Source organism: Eumetopias jubatus, unplaced genomic scaffold (assembly GCF_037043125.1).
Source record: "Eumetopias jubatus isolate StellerSeaLion01/CBP00866 unplaced genomic scaffold, mEumJub1_p1.0 scaffold_6, whole genome shotgun sequence".
NCBI classification, from domain to species: Eukaryota; Metazoa; Chordata; class Mammalia; order Carnivora; family Otariidae; genus Eumetopias; species Eumetopias jubatus.
Window position 1 is genome coordinate 121,256,620 of NW_028274812.1, and position 21,725 is coordinate 121,278,344.

Below are 21,725 nucleotides of genomic sequence, written 5' to 3' on the forward strand. Positions count from 1 at the left end.
CTCAGGCGCCCGCGCATGGCCTCCTGGGAAGTGTAGTTCCTGGGCCCGCGAGCCTCTCTCCGCGATCCTTACTCCGGCACTACCCTGCGGCCTCAGGGACCCCAGTTATTTGTAAACCCACACCCACCCCTGCAACCCAAGTCCAGGGTCCCTTTCTGAGTTTTGGCTACCTTCTAGTCTTCCTCAAGCCCATGATCAGTTATACTAGGTAGGAAAGTCTAGTGAACAGGAGATGATCTTAAACTGCAAAACATTTTTAGGACAAAAGACTGCTCTCTTTATGCAGATAGGTTGGGGAGATGCTTATGTGCAATTTATACCCAGCTAGAACTTCTGCCCTACGCTCCTGAAGCCAAAGGCAGATGCTGAAAGATCTACAGACTGAAGGAACAGAAGTTATACATTCAAAAAAAGCACTGGTACCAGTGGGAGTGAAATTGGAAAGGATCATGAGGGTGGTCAAAGGAAGGAAGCACAGCTTATTCCCATTCTTTTCCACTTAGCAAAAAAAACAAAAACAAAAACCCCACTTCCTATTATGCAGTGCTGGACACACAGTAGGTGATCCTAGCTAACTTCTAGTCTTAGGTACTGGAGCACAGAAACTTCTGACATCTCCTGCCCCTGAAACTCACCCCTCCCTCACCTCCCCTATTCCAATCATATACTTCACATCCCGTACTCTGACCTGTCTCCCGTTTGTCCTGTTTGACATCCTGTGTTTACTTCTGCCTCATAGTTAATGACCACCAGTTCCTGAAGTCAGAAGTAGAGGGATGTGAGCTGGAGGGGCAGAACATGAATGAACCTTGAGACAGGGAGAGGGCAGCATTAAGGAGAGAATAAGGCCTCTCTCCCTTCTCAAACCCCATCAGGCCAGGCAGGGAACCAGGCCTCCAGCTCAGAAGAAATGGCCAAAACCTCCTCTGGGATTAATTTCACAAGGATCCCTAAATTCAAATGAGGAGTATGTTTAAAATGTAGACATCCAGGCCCACCCCAGACCTTGATTAATCACTGAGGGCGAACCCCAGGATCATGCATTCTTAACACCAGTGATTCTTACACATCAACACAAGGCCATCGTCAAATTACCACACAACACAGAGATCACTTCAGTGGATCCTTTGTTCCATATTGTTTTACCAACCAAAGCATCTTGCCACAAAGAACCACAGTCAAGGCACAAAGGTAAGAGGAGAGTCTGGACAAAGTCCTGTTGAGGTGGTAGGAGGAATTGAAACACCCTCAATAAACTGCGGTTTCTCGTCCCAATCTTCTGTGAACCCCTGATCACCCAAATAGCAGATATTCCAAATCATTTTAGTTCGGTTTGGCATGCATAGCTTTAACCTTTTTTGACAACATATGTACCCTACAAGTTGTTTATTTTGGCCTAATGTTAAAATGATTTACATTCTCTGATAGGGGAAATGGCAAAAGGTGAAGGATGGCAACAAATAAGCAAAAGACTGGCTCCTGTGAACACTAGTTCCAGGCCATATGCACACAGGCTAAAGGAAGTTGCCTATCTTGCCCTTCCCTCCACACACCCTCTCTTCTACCCTGTCCTCAGGGTGAGGAAGACTCTACTTCCTTTCTCCCTTTTTGGCTTGGAGACCTTAGCCAAGGAACAAGGCTGACAACTTGGGAGCAGCTACTTAGTAACATTCTTTAAGGCCAGGGCTTTGGATAGAAAAACCTTTCTCTTTCCTCTAATACCTGACTGTCCTTTCCAGGTTCCCTTGGGAAAGCAGTGAAAGGGCAGATGTGTCTTGAGGGGTCTCTGGTACCTCATCTCTGCAGGAGAAAGGTGACTGACCGACATCTTGGAGACAACCAACTCAAAGGAGGCAGGCACTAAGCCAGCTTTGCTGAAGGCTGAGGCAGGGACCTGAGCTCTCCTCTCCTTTCTTCTCACCCTTTCCTCCCCACATTCCTACCTCTGGCCAATCCTACTCATAATGGCAACTTACTCTGGGAATGGAAGACCAAAGAAACCCCTTTCCCCTTCATTAGTCACTAGGAATCTGTTCCTTTAGCCCCTTTCCCGACTTTCTTTCTAATCTTGATGCTCAATCTCTGCCCTCAAAAAAAAAAAAAAAAAAAAAAAACTCCTTAACTTCTAGACCCATAAGAGCAACTATCATTCATCTTTATTTTAGGCTAGAGGTACACAGACCCCTTTGATCCTCCTCAAGAAATAAGACCATTCTGGGTCAAAGAACCCCCTAAAAGGATGTACAGGGGTTTCTGTTTCCTCTTCTGGTTTTGAGCAAGTCAGACCCTCCCACAGACTTTCTGTTTCCGGAAAAGCCTCTCCTTCCTTCCCAACCTATCCATGTGCAATAGGAAAACCTGATGGACTTCAGGGGAGACAACCCCTGGGAACTAGCTCCCCACCCTGACAGAAGGGAGTCACAGCTGTGCTCTCATCCCAGACCAGTCCTATCTACTCCTCCATATAAACCATTCTAGAAACCAAGATGCCTCTCCTAGACAGTGCAGGACTGGAACCAGGCAGACATGAAGACGTTCCAGCAGGTCACAGGAAGGAAGGCCCATAGCTCTTGACCCTGACTCACCCCAATTATTCCCACATCCCTACCTGTCACTCCCAATCTGTTGGGGGCCTGATGGTAAGTGGTGCAGCATTCTTCCGACCAGCCCGGATGCCTGGATAGAAGAGGGGCCAAAGTTTCTCAGTAAAAGTATCAGTAAAAGTGTAGATATGAGAGCGGTCTGTGACATTGTAAAAAGACAGTGTGCCGGCCTCATAGTCTAGGAATATGCCCACCCGCTTGGGTTTCACCTTGATGTGCAAAGGGGTAAAAGGCGTGGTGGTGGCTGCATATTTGTCCCCATTCCACAGCCGCACCCGCCAGTAGCCAGTCTCAGGGAGTGGAGTCAGCTCGCCCTTTCGGCTCACGGAGTCCCGGCACACGCCCACTGCCCAGTGGGTCTTATCACCCACCTCCACCTCCCAGTAGTGTCGGCCTGAGGTGAAGCCCTCAGTAGCCAGGACACAAGGGTAGAAGGTGAACCGCCGTGGTGTGTCAGGGAGATCCCGGAGTCTTGTCTCCACAAACTTGACGCTCTTACGATCTTCTGACAGGACTAGGTTAGGGTGAGCAGTCTCTGGGTCCAGGGTCACATCCGCTGGCGGGAGAAGCCAGAGTGGGGAGCTAGATGAGGATGGGAATAGCTAAATGCCCCTGCCTCACTCTTCCAGCCTGCCTTTACACAGCCTGCTTACTTAACGGTCCCCAGAACACCGTGGTTTGGTTAACTTTCTCAATCCATGGTCTCACCTAAGGGAGAGGAGGGAGCAATGGCTTCCCTTCTCACCCTGGCCCTAAAGTAAACAGCTAATGATCTCTTGATTCTGCAAGGGCTGATGGTTTAGGCTCCTGCCTGATCCCTTCTCCACCACCCTGTGACATCATCTCACTATGTGAAGAAGCACAAGTCACAGTCTAAGGGCCAGAAAGAACAGAAAATGTTAAGAAGGATACACACAGCAAGACAGCATTATGGTCTAGGGATAGGGTGACTATGTATCTGAAACAGTCCTGGTTCACGACTATTTTCTCTGAGTAAATATTAATGATACTCCCTTTCACTCTCAAGTGGGGGGAGACAAGTTTAGGCATATTATTTAACCTCTCTGGGTGCCTATTTAGAAAAGTGTGGACCTAAGAGTAGATGACTCCTAAGCTCTGTTACTCACAGTGAAACTGAAAGCCAGGTAAAGGGATAGGCACAAAAAGTGACAGATGGGGGATAAGTTAAGCCCAGATAATGTGGGATCTAAAGACTTTCTTCTCTGCTGATTCCCTCTGCTAGTTTACTTTTGGGAACAACTCACCAATTAGCTGTTTAAGGATTTTCCTTAGGGCAAAGTACTGTCGGGGGAAATTGCTGAAGTTCTTTTCCAGCTCTATAGACACTGAAGTCACCTCCATGGTCTTCACCTTCTCACATCTAGGAGGGATAGGGAGATAGGGGAAGAAAGGGCAGGGTCAGGGGAAGCTCCAGCTGAGTGAGTATGCAGATATTCTCTTTAGGGAGAAACTAAAATTCTCCATCCTCCCACTTTCTCCCTCCTCTCTGAAGACAAGTACTCACTTACTGCTTTCTTTTGCCAATCTATGGAGAGCCACATGGCTCCCTGGACAGAGCCTTATTTTAAGAATGAGTCTCAGAACTTTCTGGGGGTGTGACTATATTTCATGCAAGTAGTAATCACTCTCCCCACTCTCCCAACCCCTTCCTTTGTCTGTCTTGTTTGGACACATTTCCACCCACAGGCACAGGGAGAATCTGGTTCTACATTACCTTGGTATCTTCCTTACCAGGTTAGTCCTGATGCTCAAAGGGGAAAAGGTAATGGACTATTACTCCCAATGATTTGCTCTCTAACTGGCTTCAGGGATGCAATGAATCTTCTCCCACATCCTACCCAGACACTGCGTGACTTTCCTATCCTCCCCTAACTCCTTACTGTACTCCTGGTCTCTAAGCTAAGACCTAACTCACTCAAAGAGATGCAAGAATCACTTACTTTTCCAGGGTACTTTTGACATCCTAGAGGGAAGGAGAAAAGAAAGCAATATTGGTCCTGGTAGTCAAGGGTCCTACAGGCAAAAGGTTCCCCCCTCCCCAAAGTCCTAGATCTATACAATAGGAATAGGGCAAACTAAGGGTCACAATGCAAGGGGAAGAGCTCCAGAGGGATCTGAGTACATCTCTCGACCTGATCCCTATTTTCAACTTTTGGTTAGCATGAAGCTTGGTAATTTTTCTCACTTCCAAATGGTTTCTTGTGTCTTTGTCTTGCTCCTTAAGGACACTGGGAGCTCAGTGCAAAGGACATTTGCATTGTCTACTCTTTACTCTGTCCCCCAAGTACCAACCACACACCTGTCTCCTTGAGGATCAGTATAGACTGGTGGCATAGGAATGAATCACACTTTCCTGTTGTTGTTTGTTATCCCTGTCTGGTACTGGTTAATAAATATTAATAACTGTGTGCCAATCCTGATTTGTGAATACTTGGGGTCCAGAAGACAAAGAAGAGAAATCTCTGCCCCCCAAGGATTTCCCAGTTTAATGTGGAAGGCAGAACACACATACATGAAGGGACACAAGAATAAGTACCAAGCAATACATAACATGCAGATAAATGTACAACGAAGCCTCACTGATTCAAATGTTGGTAATCTGACCTCTAAAATAAGAGACATATTTCCTACAGCTTTGCTAACACCATTCATCTGCTTAAAAGAACAAATTATTTCAAACATTTTAGAGGCATTATTTACATATCAAAAGTAATATATTATTTATACATAATTTCAAGTGTCCTTCAAACTAGGTTTGTATTTTTTTTAGCAGTAGGTAAATCAAGTTCCAGGACCTAAAAGTAATGGCAACTACATTTACATAATTTTTAATGTATAGTTTTTTTCACTAATTCAGACTCAATTTCCCTCCTTTCAAAGGGAATTCTTTTCCTTTGGTACAAATTAAGCACATAATTGTTCACAAGACATAAGAACACAGAAATGATTAGAAGGGGATGGGAGAAATCAGAGAAGCCTTTCTATAGAAAAAGATCCTTTGAGTATGTCTGGAATAAAGAACTGGTTAGAGAAGCAGAGCAGAAGAGTGAGCATCCCAGGTTGACAGAATGGCCTGTGCAAAGCTATACTGCACTTGACCTGAGGGGCTATGCAGGGGCAAAGGTCGAACCTTAAGCATCTCGAAGCCTGACTGTAAGCACTTGCCCTCCACCTCAGCAGCCAAGTGGGCCAGGTCCCGGCGCTTGTCTCCAAGATGAGCAGCATTTTCTCGGAGGCGCTGTAGAATGTCTTGTTCCTCCTCCTCCAGTCGTGAAAGCAACATCTGCTGCTCTTCATCCAGCCGCCTATGAAGCTCTTCAAATTCCTTTAAGATCTGCTGCCGGCGACACTCCACTAGTCTCTGAGAAAAGAGGGAAGGTGTTATATTTAGCAGGGCCAGCGGGGCCTTTTCCTACCCACCATGTGTATGAATTAACAGACTTCCAGTGTCAATGGAAATAGCTTAACAGGATACTCATGTTTCTCTCCATTGAAATTTCCTTCTGTAAGTAATGGCTCCTTCCCCAATGTCACCCTTACTGATTACTCGGGAATGAAGACCACTGGGGAATTTAAAAAAAATCAGTGTTTAAAAAAATTTTAATTTTATTAACTTCTAAAAAAAGCTGTACTTCTATGGTTTAGTGAAAAAAAAACAAGATATAAGAACTCAATAATATAATGACATCTACTATTATGGATACAAGATATATCTGCTATTCCCAACTCTAAAGTTCTAGCTAATGCAATTTATCAAGAAAAGGAAAGAAATAAGTACTGGAGAATTAGAGATGAGATGGTGATCATTTGTATATTACCAGACATCTACCCTCTAAAAACCAGAGAACCAACTGGAAAACTATCAGAATCAGCAAGATTTTAGTAATGGGTTGTTACAAAATACATACAGTTGACTGTTGAACAATACAGGTTTGAACTGTGAGGGTCCATTTATACATGGATTTTTTTTCCATAAATAGGGTATAGTACCATAAAGGTATTTTCTTTTCCTTATGCTTTTCTTAGTAACATTGCCTTTTCTCCAGTTTTTATTGTGAGAATACAGTATATAATACAAATAACATATAAAATAGGTGTTAATACCGTTTATGTCATCACTAATGCTTCTGGTCAACAGTAAGGTATTAAGAGTTAAGTTTTTCAACGACATAGATGGAACTAGAGGGTATTATGCTAAGTGAAATAAGTCAGTCAGAGAAAGACAAATATCATGAGATTTCATTCATATGTGAAATTTAAGAAACAAATCAGAGGAGCATAGGGGAAGGGAAGGAAAAATAAAATAAGACAAAATCAGAGAGGGAGACAAACCATAAGAGACTCTTAATCATAGGAAACAAACTGAAGGTTGCTGGAGGGGAGGTGGGTGGGGGGGATGATGTAACTGCGTGATGGGCATTAAGGAGAGCATGTGATATAATGAGTGTTGGGTGTTATATTCAACTGATGAATCACTAAACTCTACCTCTGAAACTAATAAAAAAAAGAGTTAAGTTTTTGGGGAGTTGAAAGTTATATGTAGATTTTCCATTGCACTGCTAACCTTGTTCAAGGGTCAACTGTATATAGATTTCAGGGAAGAACCTGTTAAATAGTTTCAAGTCACTTCAGAGAACTGACAGTTCCCATCCCAGGAATAGGTTCCAAAAGTTTGTGAATTAATTGTTGAAATTTGAAATATCTTTTCTCTCAGCTACCACACAGAATTAAACCTCTAACCTTCCTGAAATTTGATAATATAGTACTAAAACACCAGCCATAATACTTTCTGAAGGGTATCACCTAGCATTTCCTTCCTTTTGTACCTCCACTGCAACAAATGATCTGCCCAGATGGAGTCTCCCAAGTGTCACGTGACTGATGGGGAAAAGTAAACCCAAGAGGGAAGTAAAAGAGAAGCAGAGACAGGGAATCTGGAAGTAAAAAGTAGATAGGGACTGAAAGGCAGGGCTGAGGGTGAATAGAGAGGGGCTGCAAAGCCAGTGTGGGCCTTCGAAGCCTGGTGTTTCTGGATTTCAAGCTAGTTCTCAGCAGAGGCTGGCTAGCTCCAGTTCTGGAGCTGCTGCTGCTTCCCATTCCACTGCTGCCTTCTCAGGTGCACACTGGAACAAAATATATTCTTACAGCATTTACCCTGTGAAAATTATAAAAGGAAACCTCACTAAAATGGAGTCAGGACGCCAGCAGGGGGAGCACTCACACCCTACCGCTGGTCAATCGTAAACCCAATTGGAAGAGATGTACCTTGCAAGTCCATACTATCTTAACCACCCCAACGGGAGGAAGGAAGGTTTCTTTTTGCAGGGCAACAAGCCCAGCCAGTGACAAACTGTCACAACCCAGCCAATGAAAAGTCACTGTACTCTGAACTCTCAGGTCACTTCAAGGACTTTTCATTTATAAGAGCCCCTCCCAACTACCTCCTTTCCTCTTGAGAAGAGTGGTCCTCTCCTTTGTTCTCTACACTTGCCTGTGGATTTGCCTTAGCTTGCTTGTCCTGAATTGCAATTCTCTGCTATTCCTGAATAAACTCATTTATGCTGGTAAAGTAACTGAATTTTATTTAACCCCTAAGTAAAGTACTTTTTTCCTTGTGTGTGTGCACACACACGTGTGTGTTGGTGTATGTCGGAGAGGTGATGTATAGGTAGAATTTAGGATTCATAACTGTGGTAAATAGGAAGCAAAAGGGCTGTCTTTTATATAATCCCATAATCCCTTCTCTTTTTTTTTCACTCTATATATGTAGGGCAGTGGTTCTTAATGAGGTTCTTACTTCCCACTAGGGATATTTTGGAAACGAGGGGCATTTTTTTGTTTGCCATAACTGGGGGTACTCTAGTAAGGCTGCTAGCACTCCAATATGTGAGATGACTCTGCAACATGCACTGTCCTGCACCATTTTCTATGTTCTGCTGTATATTTAAAAACATAGGCCTGGAATTGAATGTCATTTTATACATAGTAATTTAAACAGAGTTAATCCGTACCCAGTTTTAATATACCTGAATTTTTCAGAAATGGCTGAATAAAACTAAGATTTTTTTTCTTAGAACTTTACCAAAAGTTACTTATCATTTTGAAAAATAATGTCACCAAGAGCTAAGCTCCTTGTGGTGCTTGTCAACATTACTATGCAATTATTTCAGTCTGAATTTGTATTTGCTGCATTGTTGATGATGTCACATATAGGTACAAGGATAAAACTACATTGTGGTGTCTTTCAGGGTAGTTGTGCCCAAATATTTACATATTTTATATAAATCACTTTCCTTTATGTCGTGTGTGTGTGTGTGTGTGTGTGTGTGTGTATTTGGGCATAAGTCTCTTTTTAAAATTATGCAGATAAGTTATTTTATCTATAATTTTCCCTTCAGCATGGTTAATTACTAATTATGTTTAAAAGGGGCACTGGGTCTGATTTTGGAAGTAGGGATGAGGGAGAGGTAGGAAGGAGAATTTACATGGTCACAAAAGGAATGTTGGTGGTAGTTTCAGAGACCACTGAATTTTTAAAAACACCACAGATCTGTTCAAGCATTTAGAAGGTTTTAAAAAATTTTTATTCCCCTCTTTATCCTTTACCTTTAAGAAGGTGATCAACAGGAACAGGAAAGTTAATGACTGGGAATAAGCTTCGTTTTCACATATTTTAAGTTTCTCAGGAGCCCTCCAAAAGAACAAAGAACTTTTTTTTAAAGTTCACCTTTGCAATCAAAATTAGTTATAATTTTAAAAAACTCAAATGCTCGCTTTATTCAAATATATAAAGGACTAAGGTAGTACTTAGTAATACTTAATAATACTTGCTTTCTATCAAAATGTTGTCATTGTTAAAAAATTAGTGTTTCTACTATTTTCAAACTTGTGTTTAATTTCTGGTGATCCCTAAATCTCAACTCCAAAAATTCATTATTTCTTCTGGAAGCTTTTAATGAGGTCAAATTTCTATGTTGTCTTCTTATGAATTTGCAACTGTGCTTTTTGTGCCAAGTCATTATCTATTTTCTCCACTTGACTGTAAGCTCAAGTAGGACAGGGACTGTGTTTTTGCTCATCATTGTTCCCCAGTGTCAGAATTTGGCCTATACTGGAAGTTTAATACATACTTATGGATTCATGCAGAGCTAGTACCCCTGATTTTGCTACATATTGGCTGTGTGATCTTGGACTAGATACTTATTCAAGTTTTGTTTCCTCCTGTGATAACTGAGGGTAATAATACCACTTTTACAAAGGTATCTAAGTTCATCTTTGCAAAAGATGACCTCTAGGACTCCCTTTCCTTTGTCTTATAGCTTCTCTAGGTCCCACATGTTCATTGGCCTGAACTCTTAGAACTCTAACCTGGGCAGAACCTTAAAACCTAATGCAACCCTGTAAGTTTGGAATGTCATGGCACCCAATGAATTCATACACGGGACTCAATAAATACTTAGTTATTATTGCCACTATTAAAAATTGTTCACTGTCCAGTAAAATAAGACAGATACCAAAATATCATTCTACAAATATGGTAATGCTAAGAAAGAGAAGCAAAATTATATGCAAATTAAGAAAGTTAATTTCTGAAGGGTCAAGGAAGGCTGCATAGGAAGTGGCTTTTATCCTGCATGAAGGATAGATAGGATCCTATAGATGTAGGATGGAGAGAGCAACAGTCTAGGAGAACCAACATCATCTAGCATACCTGAACTTACTTAAGAGAATGTGGTCCTAAAGTCACTGGGCAGTTCTGGGAGCTCTTTTGTTAGCTTCTTCCTTCTTTCTCCCCAGTGAACCTTCCAAATTCTTCTCTCCTCAATCTCTCTAAGAAACTCCTATTCCTGCTCTCTCCCTGCCTTACAAGAAAAAAAGGAGACCAATGGGCATGAACTCCCTCAACTTGCCACACGTAAGATGCCCTGTCTGTCCTTCCTTCACTTCCTACATCCTTCTCTTCAAAACTTAAATCATGACAAATAATTTAAGTACAACGTATAATGACAAAGAAGCCTAATAAAATACCATTGTTTTTGAGAGAACAGCATTTTTCGAATGAATCAGAACTGGTGGATTAAAGAATGTGTGGTTAATGTGTGGTTAACTGCCTGCAGAGCAGCCCAAATCGAATCGTCTGCCTTTACCTTGAGCTCTCCAGGCTTCTTCTCCTCAGAGGACTTGCAGCGGGTGATCTCCTGCAGCTTCTGCTCCAGGGGCTCCAGGCACTTCTGCAATTTTTCCTGAGGGTGGGAAGTGGGAGAGGTAGCATTTGGGGTTGGCTGGTACATCCTACATTCAGAGATTAACCCATTTACTTTAAACCATTTCTTTGCTTCCTATCCATCTCATCACCTCTTGATCCCACTCCCTTCCTTGCCTGTCATTTGGGGTGTCAATTTCTGGTCCTTCCTCCTGCCGCCAGCCTGTCCCCATCACCTTCCTTGCTCTCCAAACTTTCCTCTCACTGAATCTCACAGTTGTCCAGCTGTCACCAACTCCGTGTCCTTCCCCAGTCCTATCATTTTCTTACTCAAGTGACTGCCTATTATGGTCAAAGTGACCTTCTGTACTCTGATGTCCTTCTTTACACTTGTCCTCCCATCCAACTCAAACCACCTACAAATATAATAAAGTCTTTATTACTTATTACTTATACTGTAAACAACTTTAAATCTTGTGTCCAAGATTTTATTAACATAATTAAACAAAATACTTGATCAGTGCTAAGATATCAAAATCTTTAGTTCCTATTACTCGAACATTTACCCTGTGTCCCAACAGTAATTAAATCCGATGCCACATTATCTATTATCTAGGCAGATACAAATGGCAGACAAGTTCAGCTTAGTCTGGTGGGGATCAGTCTAAACTAATGTTATGTATTCCCAATACATAACATTCTGAGCAGGGGGACAGAATGAAGAAATCAGACCACTTTTCAGTTCCTCCTAAGTTTGACCATCTCCAAGTGGTTTCATTCATTTATAAAAAATGATACATTATAAGACCACACAAACCAATATTCACCCATAAGACTCAAATGATGTTAGGAAAAGTCAGAAAGCAATTTTGAGGCACTCCTCAAAACTGCTCTTCTTCATGCTTGAGGATAACTGATCAGATGTACTGTGTGCCCTCTGTGTATATAGCTTTGAGGTGACTAGAGAGTAAGGACCAGATACAGTCGCCCTCAGCTTAGGATCCTCTACCCAGGGAGTCTCCCATCCTCTGTGCTCCTCTCTCTTGCCCCACCTTGGCATCATGTGTCTGGTTCCCCACCTTGTACTCCTGTGTGGCATCATCCAGTGGCACGACGGTGTGGGCCCGGTGGGTGTGGGAAATTGCACATATCAAACATACAGCCTCCTGGTCCTCATAGCAAAAGAGGCTGAGGGCCTCATGGTGCTGGGGACAGAGGCTTTCATCTCGGATCTTCCGCTTAACAGCCTGGAGCTGCTTGGCAATTTCCACCATACTGCCTAGTTGTCGATTAGGTCGGAGACTGCGGTAGCGGGATGTTTTTCGACAGACAGGACAAGGGAAGTCCCTCTCTAGGTCCTCCCACCAACGGGTGATGCAAGCTTTGCAGAAGTTGTGTCCACACTCAATGATGACAGGCTCCTTCAGATACTCCAGGCACACAGAGCAACTCGCCTCCACCTGTAAGTTCTCCAGCGCTGCAGCTGTGGAGGCTGCAGAGGCCCCAGCATCTAACAGACTTGTCTCTGCCATTATTTAACTTAGGGATGGAAAGGGAGCAGAGAGAGAAAAATATTAGTTGGAGGTTTAATTTCTTTGTACCCCTGGCCTGACATTTACTCCCATGATAAGTCCTAACTCCAGTTAGCCCTATTTTGGTATTTTACATCTTCTCTTCCACTAGATTCAACTTTTTTTTTTTTTTAAAGTAGGCTCCATGCCCAGTGTGGAGCCCAAAACAGGGCCTGAACTCAGGACCCTGAGATTGAGACCTGAACCAAGGTCAAGAGTTGGACGCCTAACCCACTGAGCCATCCAGGTCCCCCTCAACCTCTTTTATGTTTCTGTTTCCAAACCTGTGACTCCCAGCCATCAATCTATTTTTTTTTTCCTCCTCAGCACACTGACACCCAACCACCAATCTTTGTCTTTACCTCTGCTTTCTCTTTAGAGGCTTCCTTCAATGCTAGTCCAGCATACTTCTCCTAATCCAGACTTATCCCATATGTATCTTAAAAACAGACCAATGTATCCCTAGTTTGACATATCTTTCTAATAGATAAGAAAGGAGCTTGGCAAACTGAAAAGTGCCATAAAAGTCAAAATATTAATTAAGATTTCTTAAGTATATTTTAAAGTTTAATATTACAGAAAAATTTTTATTACAATAGCTCTTTGAAGCATAAGCTTCTCTGCCACTGTTCTGTCGCTCTTTCAGAGGGTAAGAAAAGGAATAAGTTAGGCGAGAGTAAACAAGCTCTTCTTTTCAGGAAAATTTGAAATTATTCTTTCTTTCATCAGACTAGTCTAGAGGAAGTGTGCCTTCTTGGAATGAAATGACTCACACAACATCCCATTTCTTTGTGTGCATTTGGACATTTGGAACTGCTGAAAAGTGATAAATATTTGGCAACTACACTAAAGTTTATTAGTATATACTTCTCGAAAAATATACGCTTTTTGAAAAGAGGGCTGACAAGTCTTTTCTAAATATTCAGCAGTGACTGGAGTCTTTTGAAAGAGCTACTGAAAACTAATTCCTTGGAGGTACTGTGCCTCCAACTAATAGGTGCTGGAGTGGTTGGGAATTAGAGAAGAAAAAGTAAAGAGTCAATCAAAGTCTCTCTCAAGTGAAGGCTCAAAATACTGGAAATGCATCAAAGGGATTTATAAAGCAGAAGGCTGGTCCCCCACTCCTTCCTTAAAAATCACCACTTTTATCCATGAAATAGTTGATTTCTCTATCCACCCTCCTTCCTCTCCACACCAAGGGACCCAACAGAAGAAAGGAAATTTAGTAGGTCTAAGTGCTAAGAGAGAAGTGGCCATGTCATGAGTTGGGTTAACAATGATTATTGTATATACTGATGGCACACATGAAAAGTGTTTTAATTTGGAGTAGGAGCTGATAATTTATTTGGACCTGAATTCTTCCCTCAACCAGGAGAGAAGTTCAGTCAGATGATTCTTCTTCACCGAAGGGAAACCAACTTTGACTAGTGAACCTGCCCCTTTCTTCTAGAAATAAGGTGGCCTTCTCACCTGGGGTGAGTTGAACTGTACGCAGATTTAGGGACCAGGATGGATCTAGACTGGCAAAGAAGTGGTGTGAAAGAGAAATGGGGAAAAGGTTAGGGAAGCAGAGAGAGGACTTTACAGCCATAGTGAGGCCTCGGGTGCCTCTGGGTTGGTCATTTCTTTCCCTCTATTCCTCGTGTCTCAGTAGAAGGGCAAACTTCAGGGACGTCCTCATTTTGTTTCTACCACTGTCCGGGGTCCCACCTTGCGACCCTCTCCTGAGCGTCGTCCACAACTCAGTCCCACCCTCGTCTCCATCTTCTCTCGCCAGATCTGGCGTAAGGGGATTGGAGACGGGGAGAGGAAACGTCGTGGTTGACAGGGAGGGAGGAATGCGTGTCCAGGTGAGGAGAAGGTGTGACGTGAAGGTGGGATGCCCGCCGCTATGACGCAGCCGAGGCCCGCGGTGACGGCGTCAGAGTTTCACCCGGGGAGGCGAGCGGCAGCGGGACGGGGGAACGGCGGGGTAGCCAAGCAACGCCGGACGCGCTGACGTCGCCGGGGCGGCAAAACGTCCGCCCGGGCCTGAGGCGGGCGGAGGCAGCTGTGGTTACGTGCGGGGGGCCGGTGACGCAGTCGCGGGGCGCTGGGACGCGGCGTGCGGAGCCGGCCGGCAGGGGCAGGCCCCAGGGCCCGGGCGCGGCGGCGGGACAGCACCTACCTTCCCGGCTTCAGGTCCGGGAGTGCGGGGCGCGGAGCCGCCGGAGCGCTGCCTCCCTCCTTCCTCCTCCCCCCGCCCCCGCCCCGCAGCGCGACACACAATACTCGCCGGAAGCGGAAGCCGCGCTGAGAAGCTCGTGTCAGTGGAAACCCGGGTGTCGGCTCGCTGCCGCGGGAAGGCCTAGCGGTGCTTGCGGGAGGAGAAGGAGGGGGGCCAGAGGTGAGAACCAGCTGGAGGAGTCAAGAGCGAGAAGGGACCGGGAGGGGCAGGTGTCTGAAATGTGGTCGTCCAGGTGACCGGAGGAATCCTCTGGAGAAAGAGGGCCGCGCATGCGCCTGGTTGAGCGCTGAAGCCCCATTGCCCGCAGGGCGCCGATGGGCGCCAGGGACGGTGGCTGCTCCGCCAGGCAACGGGGCCCGGCTGTGGCCACGCTCGCTGGTCCCGGGTGGGGCCGGGAGCCGCTGGGGCAGGGCAAGGGCGGTTGTGGACTTTGAGCTACACTTATCCTCTCTTCAGGCCAGTCCAGAGAGAAGGTGGCGAGCTGAGGCGGCCAGTTACGTGGCGGACCTGCGGGTCTCAGCTGGCACGTCACTTCCGACTGGTTGAGTTTTAGCCTTTTAACATTCCAGGATTAGGTAAGTTCTCCCTGCCGTGGGCTTCAGATGCTCCTCGCCCTACCCTCGCCAAGCGGGCTTAGACATTGTTTATCTTCCCCGGTGGAGTGGAAGTCCTGCCATTCTGTTGGCGCACCTTTTTATCCTCAACTCCTCACTCGGCCCCCACCGCAGGCAAGCTGTTAAAGTGGGTGCTAGCTAACGCCCATTATTCCCACTTTGGGGGCTGTGACTTGAGATTGTCCCAAAGAGCAGATGATGCTTGTGTGGGGACTCTGACTTTTGCCTGCTTTCCTCTTCTGCTACTGGAAGTTTTGCAGGTCTGTGACTTTGGAGGAAGAGCCTGCTGAAAGAAGTGTGTTGAAATAGGGAGGTGGTGCTGAATAGAGGTGATGGAGCTGGGGAGGACCTAGTGCAGGGTAGAGGTGTGATGAGACTGGGGAGGAGTTAGTGCTAGGAGTGTCTGAGTATTGTTCATGGAAAAGGCAGCTTGTCCCACACCTTCTCTCCCGCAACACTTGGCATGCGGAATGAAAGACATGGGCAAATTTTGGTGTACCCATTTCTAGGAGGAAATGGCCTAATGGCCCATCTTGTTCCTGTGTAAGTTGTGATGTTGTTTATAAACACAGTGCAGTATTTAACCTTTCATCCTAGGAGCCAGAAACTATTTACTTGCAGAAAATACCAAATGTGTGAGGTACAGGGATTTAGGATCAGGCATACTGATATAATTGGTCTCCTTGCCCCTTTTTTTTTTCCTGGTGGCCAATGATTTGAAGAGGATTAAACTTGGGAAAATTACGTTGTTTTTTTTTCCTCATTGTTCTTTGACTGTTAGGAATTTTAGCAGTGGTAAAATTTAGTTGACAAAACGCCTCAATTTTTTTTTTTTAAAGATTTTATATATTTGAGAGAGCACGTGTGAGAGAGGGAGAGATCGGGAGCAGGGCAGAGTGAGAGGGAGAAGCAGACTCCCAGCTGAGCAGGGAGCCCGATGAGGGACTCGATCCCAGGACCCCAGGATCATGACCCCAGCGGAAGGCAGAAGTCTAACCAACTGAGCCACCCAGGTGCCCAAAACACCTCAGTTCTAAGATAGGGTAGTTTGAAAGCCACTAACTGGGGGGTCAACCACTTTAGCTTTGCTTTGGAGGGAGGGTGGTGATGGTGAGGTTTGGTTCTGGTTTTGATTTGTTCATTTGTAACTTTTAAGGTGTTGCTAGCATTCCATTCTGGCTTTCTGTTTGTAGGTGACCATTCTGAGGAGGAAGTGTGTTTCAAAGGTCTGTTAAGAATGTTTTTTTGCTTGGAGACTGATTATTAACAAGATTTTATGCTGAATATGGAAGGAAAGGCGAGAGAATGTTTAGATAAAAATATAAAATTATGTAGGTAATGTACTATGATATAGAACAGGGGTTGGCAAACCTTTCCTGTAAAGAACCAGGTAAGCTGTATTTTCTGCTTTGAGGCTCATACTCTTCCTCTGTATTTGTATTGTGAAAACAGTGTTAGACAATACATAAATGAGAATTTTGTTCCAATAAAATTTTTTGTATGGACACTGAAATTTGAATTTTATATGTCATAAAATATTTATTTTTCTTTTGATTTAACCCCCAATCATTTAAAAATGTAAAAACCATTCTTAGACCGACCCCTGACATAGAACAATAGTGAAGTACCCAGGATGTTTTAAGAGAGTAATTGGGAACAAGGGTGAACCAAATGCTGTGATATCTTATTTCCATCTGTCTATATAATAATACACAAAATAATAAAGGAAATCTTAAATCTTAACCCACATTTGTTATTATGAGTTGTGAAACTTGGTAAGCTGAGATTTATGAATGTAGTAGGATACAAATATGTTCTCTAAACAAAGTGTATTCCTTGTTCATAATTGAAAGGGATTGTAGTTCAGGAGATGTGGAATAATGCTGAGTTGTAATGTTGATTTATTTATATATAAGGGATTTCCACCACGGGAGTATGCAAAAATGCATTACAGTAATGAGATGAAGGAGAATTAAAAATAAAAACATATATAAATTGTAATATATTTTTTAAAATTTATACTTAAATTCAACTTAGTTAACATACAGTGTATTATTAGTTTCAGGGGTAGAATTTTGGTGATTCATCAGTTGCATGTAAGACCCAGTGCTCATTACATCAAGTGTCCTCCTTAATGCCTACCACCCAGTTACCCTATTCTCTGCTTAATTCCCCTCCAGCAACCCTCAGTTTGTTCCCTGTAGTTAAGAGTCTCTTATGGTTTGCCTTCCTCTGTATCTTATTTTATTTTTTCTTCCCTTCCCCTATGTTCATCTGTTTGTTTAGAAAATTCCACATAGGAATGAAATCATGTGGTATTTGTCTTTCTCTGATTGACTTGTTTGGCATAGCATAATACCATCTAGTTCACTTTGTTGCAAATGGCAAGATTTCATTCTTTCTGATGGCAGAGTAATATTCCATTCTGTATATATACTACATCTTTTTTTTCCCCTCTATAAGTGGAAAGCCAAATTGGGCTTTTTTTTTTTTTAAAGACCTTTATTTTTGTGAGAAAGAGAGTGAGCATGCCAGTGCGTGCATGGAGGGGGAGGGGCAGAGGGAGAAGCAGATTCCTGCGGAGTGGGAGCCTGATTCAGAGAGAGCACGAGCAGGGGGAGCAGCAGAGGAAGAGGGAGAAGCAGACTTCCCACCGAGCAGGGAGTCTGGTGTAGGACTTGATCCCAGGACCCTGGAATCATGACCTGAGCTCAAGGCAGATGCTTAACCGACTGAGCTACCTAGGCACCCTGGGTTTTTTTTTTTTTTTTTAATTTAAAATCAATTTAATTAACATATGGTGTGTTACTAGTTTCAGAGGTAGAATTTAGTGATTCATCAGTTGCATATAACACATACAACACCCAGTGCTCATTATATCAAGAGTCCTCCCTGATGCCCATTACCCAGTTACCCCATGCCCTCACCCACCTCCCCTCCAGCAACCCTCAGTTTGTGTCCTATGATTAAGAGTCTCTTATGGTTTGTCTCCCTCTCTGATTTTGTGAAATCATATGATATTTGTCTTTCACTGACTGACTTGTTTTGCTTAGAATACCCTCTAGTTCTCGGGCGCCTGGGTGGGTCAGTCAGTTAAGCAGATGCCTTTGGCTTGGGTCATGATCCCAGGGTGTTGGGATCGACCCCGCATTAGACTCCCTGCTCGGTGGGAAGTCTGCTTCTCCCTCTCCCGCTGCTGCTCCCCCTGCTTGTACTCTCGCTCGCACTCTCTCTCAAATGATTCCAAAAGAAGAAAGAAAGAAAAACTTATATATATATACACTAAAAATAAAATGAAAGGAAACCAAAAATAAGAAACATATGTAACATATATAAGTAAAAATTTTAAAAAAATTAGAAAGAATTGACAAGTTAAGAAAATAGCTGGAAAAAAAAAACAAACTGAGAGACTACAGAGTAATAAAAAACCCACAGATGCTATATACTGTTTTTCCCAAGAGCTGAAGTTTTGCTGTTCTCTATGATCTATTTGGTGTTAGCCGGTTGTTCCTGCTGGTCTTCTAGGGGAGGGGCCTGTGTCCTTTCCCTGGTGAAATTTTGCCCCCCTTGCCAGGGGCCCCGGGCTCAGTGTAAACAGCTCTGGATTGCACTATATGGCACTGTTTTGCTCCCTGAAGGCTTTCAGCACCACTTGGGGGGATGAAAAATGGCAGTGCCCTGATCTCTAGCCCCAGAGCTGAAAGTTTGCACCCCCACTCTTCAGTGAGCCTTCACAGAAAAGCAGTCAATCACTCTGGTCTCCCTGATTTCTGTCCTGTGTTCACACAGCCTGTGACTGAGCGTTTTTATCTCAGGCACATGACCGAGTTTCCAGTCTCCTAACTTTATGGACTCCTGTGGTGTGGACTCATGCCATTCCTCCTGGGTGAGGGAGGGGGATCTTGCCAGACTACTGCCTTTTACAAAGCCCCTGTTTGGAGAGTGGTTGCGTAATCGTGCAGCAGTTCACGGTTTATGGCAGCATGGAGCAGGAAGCTGGCATATAGACTCGCTGTTTTAGCCAGCTTCCTTGCTCCGATGCTTGGAAACTGTGCTGCACTTAGGCACCCCTGGCTTTTTCTGACACCTGGTATCCTGCCACCACGTTGTCCCACTTGGAATCCACGCCGCTTCGCCACCTGAACAACTTTAAGCCAGGATCACCTCCAAGTGTAGCAGACTTCTAAAACTTATGATTTTGCACTCCGCTGCTTATAATACTTTCTGGTAGACACCTTAAACTCCCTCCTCTTCCTGGTTCATCTCCCACTATATCACTTTGGATTCACTTCTTTGCACTTCCTACCTTGCAAAAAGTGGTTTCTTTTTCTGTTTGTAGAATTACAGTAATTCTTTTCTCAGATCTCCAATCGATTTCATAGGTATTCAGAATGATATGATAACTATATAGCTGAATTCTAGGGACCAGACAAAATTAGGATCCCCTACTCCTCCACCGTCTTAAATCCTACTGACCCATTTATTTTTTAGTAGGATGCTGTTTATCATCCATGTATTTGTGGTCCTTCCAAATTTTTTCTTGTGATTGAGTTCAAGTTTTAAAGCATTGTGGTCTGAAAATATGCATGGTATAATCTTTTTTTTTTTTAAGTAAAGATTTTATTTATTTGAGAGAGAGAGAATGAGAGATAGCACAAGAGGGAAGAGGGTCAGAGGGAGAAGCAGACTCCCCACTGAGCAGGGAGCCCAATGTGGGACTCGATCCCGGGACTCCAGGATCATGACCTGAGCCGAAGGTAGTTGCTTAACCAACTGAGCCACCCAGGCGCCCCGTATAATCTTTTTTTTTAAATTTAAATTCAATATGCCAACTTATAGTACATCACTAGTCTTTGATATAATGTTCAATGATTCATTAGTTGCGATAATCTTAGAAGAATGTGTATTCTGTTGCTTTAGGATGAAATACTCTGAATGGGGCGCCTGGGTGGCTCAGTCATTAAGCGTCTGCCTTTGGCTCAGGTCGTGATCCCAGGGTCCTGGGATCGAGCCTCGCATTGGGCTCCCTGCTCCGCGGGAAGCCTGCTTCTCCCTCTCCCACCCCCCCTGCTTGTGTTCCCTCTCTCGCTGTGTCTCTGTCAAATAAATAAATAAAATCTTTAAAAAAAAATAAGTAAAGTCCCCTACTATTACTGTATTAGTATCAATGTGTTTCTTTAAGTTTGTTATTAATTGGTTTGTATATTTGGGTGCCCCGAGTTAGGGGCATAAATATTTACAATTGTTAGATCTTTTTGTTGGATAGACCCCTTTATTATGATAGTGTCCTTCTTCATCTCTTCTTACAGTCTTTGGTTTAAAACCTAGTTTGTCTGATACAAGTATCAGCTGCCCCTTCCTTCCATTCCTCATCTGGGACCCCGTTATACGAATATTATTTTGCTTTATGGAATTGCTGAGTTCTCTAAATCTCCCTTTGTGATCTAATAGTTTCCTTTCTCTCTTTTCAGCTTTTTTATTTTTCATCATTTTATCATCTATATCACTGATTTGCTCTTCTGTTTCATTCATCCTCTTTTTTTTATAGCCTGCACTTGAGACTGCATCTCTGTAATAGCATTTTTAATTTTGGCCCGACTAGATTTTAGCTCTTTTATTTTTACAGTATGGGATTTTCTAGTGTCTTCTATGCTTTTTTCAAGCCCAGCTAGTGTCTTTATAATCATTGTTTTAAATTCTAGTTCAGACATTTTACTTCTATCTGTATCGATTAAATCCCTGACAGTGAGTACTACCTCCTATTCTTTCTTTTGGGGTGAATTTTTCCATCTTGCCATTTTGTCTAGAAAAGAAAAAGAAGAAAGAAAGAGAAAAAACAGTAAGAAGAACAACGACAATGGAAAAAACCAAAACAAAACCCAAAACCAAACCGAAACGAATGAAAAACCAACAAAAAACAAAGCAAAACACAAAACTAGATCCTGGATGTGTTTTGTTCTGCTCGTTAAAAGAAACGAGATTCCAAGATAAGAAAGTAGAACAACTTGGGGCGCCTGGGTGGCTCAGTTGGTTAAGCGACTGCCTTCGGCTCAGGTCATGATCCTGGAGTCCCGGGATCGAGTCCCACATCGGGCTCCCTGCTCAGCAGGGGTTCTGCTTCTCCCTCTGACCCTCTTCCCTCTCGTGCTGTCTCTCATTCTCTCTCTCTGTCTCAAATAAATAAATAAAATAAAATCTTTAAAAAAAATAAAAAATGTAGAAAGTAGAACAACTTGCATATACATAAAAATGAAGTAAAATAAAATTCAATAAAAGGAAACAAAAACTAAAAAATAATATATATAATTTGTATATAAAAATAGAAATTTAGGGCACTTGGGTGGCCTCAGTTGGTTAAGCATCTGCCTTCAGCTCAGGTCATGATTCGAGGGTCCTGGGATCGAGTCCCACATCGGGCTCCCTGCTCAGCGGGGAGCCTGCTTCTCCCTCTTCCACCCCACCCCCGGGCTTGTGCTTGCTCGCTCG

The 21,725-nt window shown here is 43.5% G+C and overlaps 1 protein-coding gene and 1 long non-coding RNA gene across 10 annotated transcripts in view; one reads left to right on the forward strand and one right to left on the reverse strand.

Annotated features, from left to right (window-relative positions):
* On the reverse strand, positions 1-14,643 carry TRIM39 (tripartite motif containing 39). Of its 8 annotated transcripts, none has more exons than XM_088024092.1 (9): positions 14,566-14,643; positions 11,907-12,366; positions 10,772-10,867; positions 5,755-5,985; positions 4,565-4,587; positions 3,869-3,984; positions 2,975-3,159; positions 2,609-2,676; positions 1-84 (listed from the first exon to the last, which is right to left on the reverse strand). In XM_088024092.1, the coding sequence occupies exons 2-9, from the start codon at positions 12,357-12,359 to the stop codon at positions 69-71; spliced, it is 1,188 nt and encodes a 395-aa protein (XP_087880218.1). In that variant the 5' UTR covers positions 12,360-12,366; positions 14,566-14,643; the 3' UTR covers positions 1-68. The 8 variants fall into 8 exon arrangements, with proteins under 8 accessions (XP_087880218.1, XP_027946878.1, XP_027946876.1 ...); XM_028091079.2 differs by lacking the exon at positions 1-84 and adding an exon at positions 676-756; XM_028091078.2 differs by lacking the exon at positions 1-84 and adding an exon at positions 697-783.
* The window catches only part of LOC114199239 (uncharacterized), a 13,469-nt gene continuing 6,223 nt past the window's right edge, over positions 14,480-21,725 (forward strand). The window contains exons 1-3 of one of the 2 annotated variants that reach the window (XR_003607245.2): positions 14,480-14,784; positions 15,082-15,200; positions 16,433-16,629. This is a non-coding gene — a long non-coding RNA (uncharacterized LOC114199239). The remainder of the gene's footprint in view (positions 14,785-15,081; positions 15,201-16,432; positions 16,630-21,725) is intronic. The other variant, XR_003607244.2, reaches the window with a different exon arrangement.

Excerpts from the sequence above, each read along its gene's own strand:
- TRIM39 (XM_028091077.2), bottom strand. The coding sequence starts at position 12,359 with ATGGCAGAGACAAGTCTGTTAGATGCTGGGGCCTCTGCAGCCTCCACA. Across the intron at positions 5,986-10,771 it reads AGAAGCCTGGAGAGCTCAAG|AGACTAGTGGAGTGTCGCCG; the intron begins GTAAAGGCAGAC and ends CTCTTTTCTCAG. Across the intron at positions 4,588-5,754 it reads CAGGCTTCGAGATGCTTAAG|GATGTCAAAAGTACCCTGGA; the intron begins GTTCGACCTTTG and ends CCTTCCCTCTAG.